General features: G+C 32.8%; 1 protein-coding gene across 2 annotated transcripts; it reads left to right on the forward strand.

The window, feature by feature from the left end:
* Positions 1-7420: 7420 nt before the first annotated feature.
* LOC107932798 (heavy metal-associated isoprenylated plant protein 39) lies at positions 7421-8683 on the forward strand. 2 transcript variants are annotated; one of them, XM_016864906.2, is made up of 3 exons: positions 7421-7852; positions 7928-8006; positions 8176-8683. In XM_016864906.2, exons 1-3 carry the CDS (start codon positions 7844-7846, stop codon positions 8391-8393), a joined length of 306 nt encoding a protein of 101 aa, XP_016720395.2. In that variant the 5' UTR covers positions 7421-7843; the 3' UTR covers positions 8394-8683. The 2 variants fall into 2 exon arrangements, with proteins under 2 accessions (XP_016720395.2, XP_016720389.2); XM_016864900.2 differs by having other exon boundaries at positions 7518-7852; positions 7925-8006.

Here is an 8683-nt window from a genome sequence, read left to right on the forward strand (position 1 = left end):
GAGTTATAAGTTAAATTAATTATTTTAAGTTATTGAATGGTTTAATTGAGTGAAACATTATTATTTAGATCACAAAACAAACCAAACGGATCAGAATTGAGGAAAAGTTGTGGATGGATTAGTTGTCAACTTTGTTGTTACAACTGTATTTGTCGAGGTAAGTTCGTAGATGGATAGAAATTATTATTTTCTATTTTGGATGAATGTAAATAGTTATTTAAGTTATGGTTAAATTAATTGATAAAGATGTGATAAATTATTATTATGGATCAATTAGAGGAATTAATCAAATAAAAGGATAGGTGAACTACTGCTAATTATTTGGTGATTATGAATTATAGATTGTCTAGTTAAATGTTTCTTAGATTAAGGTATGTTCATAATGTTTGATGTGTAAATTGTAAGTTTCTTGAAAATAAGTTATTGTTGCTGGTAAATTGTATAAATACATTTGAAATTTTATATGTTATTATAGTATTTTAAATATTGAAATTAAATTCATATGAAAGTGATTAATGGATGGTGACAATCCTTGTAATGGCACATTGACAGTATGAATATATATTGATATCATATTATGTGTACGAAAATGATGAAGTGTCTTTGATTGATAAATATGTATGAAGGTAATAAATTACATAAAATACCCGGTTGAACGTAGTAATCACTAGGATACAATTGGCATGCCAATAGGGTTAGTAAGCGCGCTTGTACGAGATTTGTAGTTCAATGCCTCTGTATACACTTTGATGTCCCTGCTCGCACTATGGTGCCCCTGTCTGCACTTCGGTGCTCCTGTTATGCATCTATGATGCTTGTGGTGTAGTTACCCGAGTATCCGAGTAAAGTTACTAGTTCATCGGACTAAAATTAATGGATTTAAAAAATTATTTATGTGCTCAAAGGCTAATGTATAGTCAAGATATTAGTAAATATTAAATGTTCAATGAACTACTTGATCATACATGAGTATAATTATATTGATGATTGTACGGTTAAAGATAGGTATTTATATACATATATGAATGAGTTTGGATTGAATTATTATAGTACAAGAAGCATACGATGAACCATTTTTAGTACTAATTCTTTAAGTGCTTCGTAAATGATTAACTGTTATGATTAATCTATTTATTTAGTTTTCACATTGTTTAGTGAAAGTAAGTGATTCTGGGATGATATGTTTATATAAAAGTCTGAAACGAAAGATGAATTACAGAATGTTTATATGTTAAGTGTGTGGAAGTGTCATGGTAAGAAGAAATGTTTAAGTGAAATAGTCATATGAAATGCTTATAAGGAAATATATATGCATATGCAAGACTACACCAATTATCCATGAGAGGTGTAGTGAATATAAAACAAAAGTTAATTTTAGATATAATGAAAATTATGCTTAGTTATTTATTCTAATATGTTCAGTAGTTAAGTTGCCTTTATACGAACTTACTAAGCATTATTACTTACGTTAGTTGTTTTCTTTTCCTGTAGATCATCAGAAGGCTCGATCGATTGGAATCTCATCGAAGCACCATCACACTATTCATTCATTATATTGGTAGTTTTTGATTACTTTGGTTATGGTTATAAGTGGCATATATAGGGTTGAATGTCTATTTGTTATGTTGTTGGTTGGGGCAAACCTTGGTGTGCCTTACTGCTTTTGTTAATGGTCGAGCATGGTTCTTTTGAATTTAGGAAGGAAATGAATGAACTTATCATGTTAAATTGATTTTAGGATTAGTGTTTGAAATGTGGTGACTATGAAAGATTTGGTATTGAATTGACCTGAATTAGGGGTTAAATGGTGAGTACAAGGCCTGGGACATGGGGTGTCACACGGCCATGTGAGGCAATATGGCCATGTGTCATTTGAGGATTTCTTAGGGTTCAAGTCAATGAGTTACACAGCCTGTCACACGGGCGTGTGACATGGCTGTGTGACCCTACTCAGTGAGTTACACGGGTGAGAACACGGGCTGAGGCACGCCCGTGTGTTCCTTGTTCAAATATTACACCGCCTAGAGCTTTGTCACACAGCCTAGCAAAACGCCCGTATGACCCCTATTTTCTAATTTTTTTAAATTTTTCTTGAACTTTTTGTTTTGTTTCAAATTAGTCCCGAATTGCTTCTAAGCTATTTTTAGGGCCTCGAAGGCTCGATTTAGGAACAGAAAGTATATGAATGAATGGTTTATAACATGTTTAGTTGTTTAAATGTTATGATGTTGTATGATTTACGGTTGGTCGGTAATAATCTGTAACCCTAATCTAGTAACGGAGACAGGTTAGGGGTGTTACATTCAGGCTACACCTATTGATGGCAAATATGCAGTCATCCTTGTTTGCAAATTGTTGGCCCAAACAACTCTTTCAATTGGGGATTTGTCGCCAATCGGCGAGCAAGTATTATATCGGGGTACTCTAGGAACTCAGATGCATACACCGCATCAAGATTTCTGCTTGACATGTAGGCCCCAAGGTCATTGCATAGGATAATGCCACGACTCGATTTCTCAACCGAAGGGGCGAAAACATTTTAACCATCGTCCGCGACTTCATCGTTGATATCATCTAAGACCTCATCTAGATCTGGGTGTTAAACTGAGCTTTATTTAATAAAGGATTTTTTATATAACAAATTAAAAGTATTTTTGAATGTAAGCTAAAAATGATAAAAAAAAAATTAAATTTGAATTCTAAGAAATAAAATATTGAATATACAATAAACTCTTAGAAAATTTTGAAACAATTTTAAAATCAAGTGAAAATGATTTAACCAAGTCAAAATGATCTCAATTAAGTTAAAATCATTTTAACACATCAAAATGATTTTCAAACAAGTCAGAATTGCTCCAGGCTAAAAAGTATCGATACCATTTGGCCAAGTATTGACAATTTTTTAAAATATCATACCCTTAGAAAAATCGAGACCAAGACGGCATTCTGTCAAAACCCTAAAAATTATCGATACCATGTTTTTAGTATTGTACTTTTTGAAAATAATCGATACCTTTCTTAAAAACGATACTAAAAATTTATTATGTTTCTCATAAACCCTACAAAGTATCGATCCAATATCAATACCTATTCCAGGAAGTACCGATAAAATATTTTTGAAGTAACGATGATTTCATTCCAACAGTCACTGAATTAGAATTTATGACAAAAAATATCGATACCCTTTTTGGAGGTATCGATACTCACAGTTGCAAGAGAAATAAATGCTCTAGTTTTACATCCCCAACCACCCACAACCTCAACGGCTGGAAATCTATTAGTGGGTATAAATACCATTTTTTTTAAAGTCCTACAACATCCAAGGAAGCACTTCAAGCAAAAATCATCAAACAAACAACCTTAGAGCTTAAATTTTCATATTCTTCTTACACACACTTGTGAGCTTTATCTCTATTCTTTTGCTTAAGTGTATCTCATTGTATTTGTGCTTCAATTTGCAAACAATTTTATCTTGCAAGGATTGTTTATTTGTTTACTCATTTGTATTTCTTTGAGAGAGTTTGAAACTTAAGATTTGGGGTAGAAATCTTAAGGAGTTGTAAGGTTAATCCTTGTCCTAAATGGTTGAACAAATTAGTGAATTTGGAAAAATCCTTAGTGGTGGAAAGCTAAGGTAGTGGAGTAGGAAATTTTGGGCGAACAACTCTAAATTTTTTGTGTTAATTGTTTCATTCTTGTCTTTTCTTTCAACAATTTTTTTAAAGGCCAATTGACCCCCTCTTAGCATTTTCAGTTTGCTCATCGAGCTATCACTGGGTCGTTAAAATCTTCATCCTCGTGATTAGAATGACCATTATTATCAGATATATCTTCATCATCTGCATTAGTCTCAATCACAACTGGATGTATCTGTAAACGAGGACCCGAATTAAGGTTGTCATATGCAATCCTAGCATGGTGTGGATTTTCGGCCCATGTCAATGTCGCTCCACTACCATACTGTTCTACCCATCCAACATTAAGATCAATGTTAAACTCGCAGACAAACGATCGCCTATCGACGGACGCTCTCAGAAACTCTGTACACGGGTCTTGAACTCCATATTGTTGACTTAATGGAGTGACATCTTGAATGAGCTCCACATCTACTAAATCATCAAACAAGTTGACCAGTTCAATGTTAACCCTCCTAGTCAGGCAATAAAGTGCGACCGTTGTCTCCACGTCTTCATCGTCTAAAAGTTTCATCTCGGTAAATTTGATAGGATTTGACAAAACTGGAAATTTGTAGAATAGACTTGACATCCTCCTCCCACAATGTCGACCAATTTTGTCACTGATCTTTTCTTTCATATCGTCAATAGGCACATTCTTATTAAACTTCATTCTTATTTGCTAGCAAGATTCAAATAAAAAACCAACAATTGTTTGTGAAATTACTCCATCAAAATGAATGTATATGATCTTGGATACTAAATCTGTAAAATTAATTAAAATTAGATTTTTATTTATTAAAATTAGATCGTACTGCAGAAATATAATTGGTTATATTTAATAAAATTGGTTATCCATGAAAAGTGCTTATACAAGCTTGGAGGGCCAATATAGAAGCATGGCGAATCAATATATTCAATTAAAAATGGAATAATGATATATATAAATGTTTGAACTTGAATTCAAATTGAATACCTTAATGTTAAGTACATGATATAATATGTTATGTTACTATGATTGTTAATGGTGATAGTTTATGGATTCGGTTAATAGAAATTGTGTATAATCTCAGTTTTGATACATGAATGATAAATGTTTTGGTTGATTAATAGATGTTAATAAAGAATGTTATATGTGTATATATGTGTATGATGTTGTAATTTCTTAATTGACTTGAATTGATAAGTGTTAAAAGTAGCATGTTTTAATCCCATTCTTAATGTATTTTTGGATGATTATTCAATGTAAAATGGTGAATTTTATGCTCCTAATCCTTTAAATTCATGTTTCTATACTTATAAGAGCATTTGGGAGCAAAATGAGTGAAAAAAAAAGAAAAAATTGAAAAATCGGAGCAAGTTTCAGGAGCCACACTAGCTGTCATACAGTCATGTGCCAAACCGTGTGAAAATCGCGAACTGCACTCCAAACACTTGGAAAAACACAATTTTAGGTTTTTCGGGCATTCTAAGACCTATATATACAAAATATAAGAAGAAGGGAGTAAGTCATCATAGAATATTGAAGAAAAACTCGAAAAACACCATTGAAGCTAACTTTGAAGCAGATTTCCACCAAGCTTGAAGATCTCCTTTTAATTTCTTTGAAGTTTGTTATGGGCTTTCTTCTTTATTGTGGTTATACTGTCTTTGAGATGTTTTATTTGTGTTTATAAACTAATTTTCTAAGTACCTAGGGAGATGAACCCTAGGATGAATTTTGTCTTTTGATTTATGTTTTACGTAATAAATACTTGGATCTTGTTCTCAATTATGTTTGCTTAATTCTTGGTTTAATATTTTTGGACTATTAATCCATGTTTGATGTGCTTGAATCAGAGGAGGAATAGACCCTGTTTGAAAGTAGATCTAGCATATTTGAGTGGAGTTGCATGCAATCCTAGAAATAAGAAAACATAAATCTACCGAATTAGAGTCAAATCTAATAGGGGGATCTGTAGATCGAGTTAATACGACAATAGGGGTTTTAATTAGAAACAAATTTCAATTAATCAACCTAGAGTCAGTTGCTCTTAGTCTTGAAAAGAGATATTAGCATAATTTGGGGATTTCTACGGATCAAGATACTAAACGAAGAAATTGTTTCATTCAAATTGATAATAACAAATGAAATCTAGGTGGATTCTTTCCTAGGTATTGTTTCGCTTCTTGGTTGTTTACTCGATTATTTTTTCGATTTGTTTTTTGTCATGTTCTTTAGGTAATTTAATTAGTTACTTTTAGTTTTTAATCAACCACTTCAATTTGTCGGTTAAATAATAGAAAGATGCTAATTACTAGTACTTTTAGTCTTTGTGGGAACAATATCTGTGCTCACCATAGCTATACTATTAATTGATATGTGCACTTGCCTTTGTCGAATTTTTAGTTGGTTTTGTAGACAGCAAATTTTTGGCGCCGTTGCCTTTATCACTCAGCGTACAGTTTGTTTATTCTATGTGTAGGTATAGGTGAATCTTAAGGTTACGAGAAGTGAATTCTAGCATCCAGCCAGTGATCCTCGACTTAACAATGTTTGTATAGTCCTGTTTTACTAAATATATGGCATGTACTTAAGTTGAGTCGATTTTTGGAATAATACATAATCATGTTAATATTTGAATCTAGTATTGGTGAATTAGAAATGTTCAAATGGTTGGATAGTATATATATGAATTTGACACTTAAATGGTTTACATATGATGAAATATTCGTGACCATATATGAATGCATATGTCTATTTGTTAAATGGTTTGAAGTTTCAATAAGTGTTTAACATAGAATGTATAGTTATGAAATACAAATGTATATGTAAATGAAGAGATATGTTAGAAATGAACATTTGGGAATGACATTTTGGCTAAATAAGTGAATGGTGTTGATAAAAATTAATTTTTAGGTGAAGCAAGTTGGTACCATTTTGGACCATCTGTAAACCAACGGTCACGTCGCGACAAGACCTAACTAGTGAGTTGTATTGCAACGAGGAACCCCCGAAGTCGCAACTTCTACTCGTTATTTTACAATATTTACAATTTGGCCCTAATTCAACCTCGAGTTAGCAAAAGTACTTTCGTAAGCTCGTTTAAGACCTAAAAATGAGTATGTATTGTATTATGATTGTGTATTACACTATTTGCATGTTTAAATGGTTATATTGTGTATTTAATTTATCATAGTTGCTCTGACAATAGATGTGACATATTTAAATTCGGACCCAATGATTGGGACGGGTATGAGATATTACACTCGAAAATCTTGACAACTGTAGAACCTTCTTCCTAGGTTAACATCACTCCACGGCGTCTCATGTGGTGCTAATTTCTTGCAATAACATCTTATTTCTTCCCCTGTCAAATATGTACTCCCTTCGCGATTTCGTCCCAAGAGTTTCCTTCCTACTATTATCCATTCAACCAACTTTGCTAGCGTTAAGGGTAATTGAAGGAAAACGATTTCACGATCCGATCTATGCTTGATTATTGAAGAAGCTTTTTTGAGATTTTTTGTGGTATTTTTCAGATTGGAAAATTTTCAGAGTGGGAGTTAGGTTTTACGACAAGAAAATTTGGGGAATATTGATTTTAAGCATTTTTTTGTACAAATTGTTTTTATGCATTTTTTTTCTTCTTCTAATTTCCCACATTTTTCCTCCAAGCAAACGTAAATATCCACGTGTTAAATGAAACTGACTTTTAGTGCATCACCTCAGCAACTTAACGTTCCGTTAAGTTTGCATTCATTTTGAGTAATTTTAACAAATAGTGTGAGTTGAAGGGTGAAAAAAGGCTGAAAACTTTCGAGGATTTAAAATAACTCTTTTAACAATGTTGGAAATGAAAAATATCATTATGCGTTTAATTTATTTGAAAAACAGACAAATTTTAAGTTGGGAGGTGATGAATTTGGCGAATCAAGCTAACATTTGTTGTGTGTTAGTAAATTGGCCCATGTGGCCAAGCAGTAAGGGTACGTAATAGCCATCCATTTTAAAGCCTGAAGACTCAAGACTGACACCAAAAAAAACAAGGCTGCCATAATCAGTGACCGAGGGACCTCCTCAAATTTCATCATTTATAAAGGCCAAAAACTCCTCTTTCACCTCATTCAATAATTCCTTTAATTTTCCAGTTTGCTTAAGCTTCAAATTATTTCTCATACCAGATAGAATGGCTCAGGTAAATTTGTGTTTCTTTATTTTCATGTTTACGCTCTGTCTGTTTCACTGAGTTTCATGTTTAATGTTCTAGCAGAAGGTGGTTCTCAAAGTTCTAACCATGACTGATGAGAAGACAAAGCAAAAAGCCATAGAAGCTGCTGCAGACATCTATGGTATGGCATTTCGTCATACGGTTTGCATGCATAAATAAATAAATGCTTTATCAGCTTAGTCTTTATCAAAATTAAAATCTTGATTGGGGGTGTTGCTCTAAACTTGTTTTAGCCTAACAAATTGGGTCTCAGCCGGTAGAAATTAGAAAAAGCTTAATTGTGGTGGCAGGGGTTGATTCGATAGCGGCGGATCTAAAGGATCAGAAGCTTACAGTGATAGGGCAGATGGATGCAGTGGCGGTGGTGAAGAAGTTGAAGAAAGTAGGGAAAGTGGACTTAGTATCAGTAGGACCTGCAAAAGAAGAGAAAAAGGAAGAAAAGAAAGAGGAAAAGAAAGAAGAGAAAAACGAGGAGAAGAAAGAGGAAGTCAAGGAAGAGCAAAAATAATGGAAATTAGAAATCTCCCATCATCCTATTGTCTCTCTTCTATAGAAATAAGCTTTTAAGAATTGCATGGATACAATTTCTTCAAGTCCCTGTCTCAAAAAAAAAAAAAAAACCCATCAAGCAAAATCAATGAACAATGGGAAATGGAGGTTGGTTTAGGAATATAAACTAGAATATCATCTTTAGCTTCTAGGCAATTAATTGCTGGAGTACGAGAGATTTGCCAGTTTATGTTATTCAACAATTTGAAGTTATGTTACAGTTTACATAGAAACAAATTTTTAGTTAAA

The sequence above is a fragment of the Gossypium hirsutum genome, chromosome D09 (assembly GCF_007990345.1).
Source record: "Gossypium hirsutum isolate 1008001.06 chromosome D09, Gossypium_hirsutum_v2.1, whole genome shotgun sequence".
NCBI lineage: Eukaryota > Viridiplantae > Streptophyta > Magnoliopsida > Malvales > Malvaceae > Gossypium > Gossypium hirsutum.

Bases quoted from the DNA above. Each gene is read 5' to 3' on its own strand.
- LOC107932798 (XM_016864900.2), top strand. The intron at 8,007-8,175 runs GTATGGCATTTC...TTGTGGTGGCAG, and splicing joins AGCTGCTGCAGACATCTATG to GGGTTGATTCGATAGCGGCG.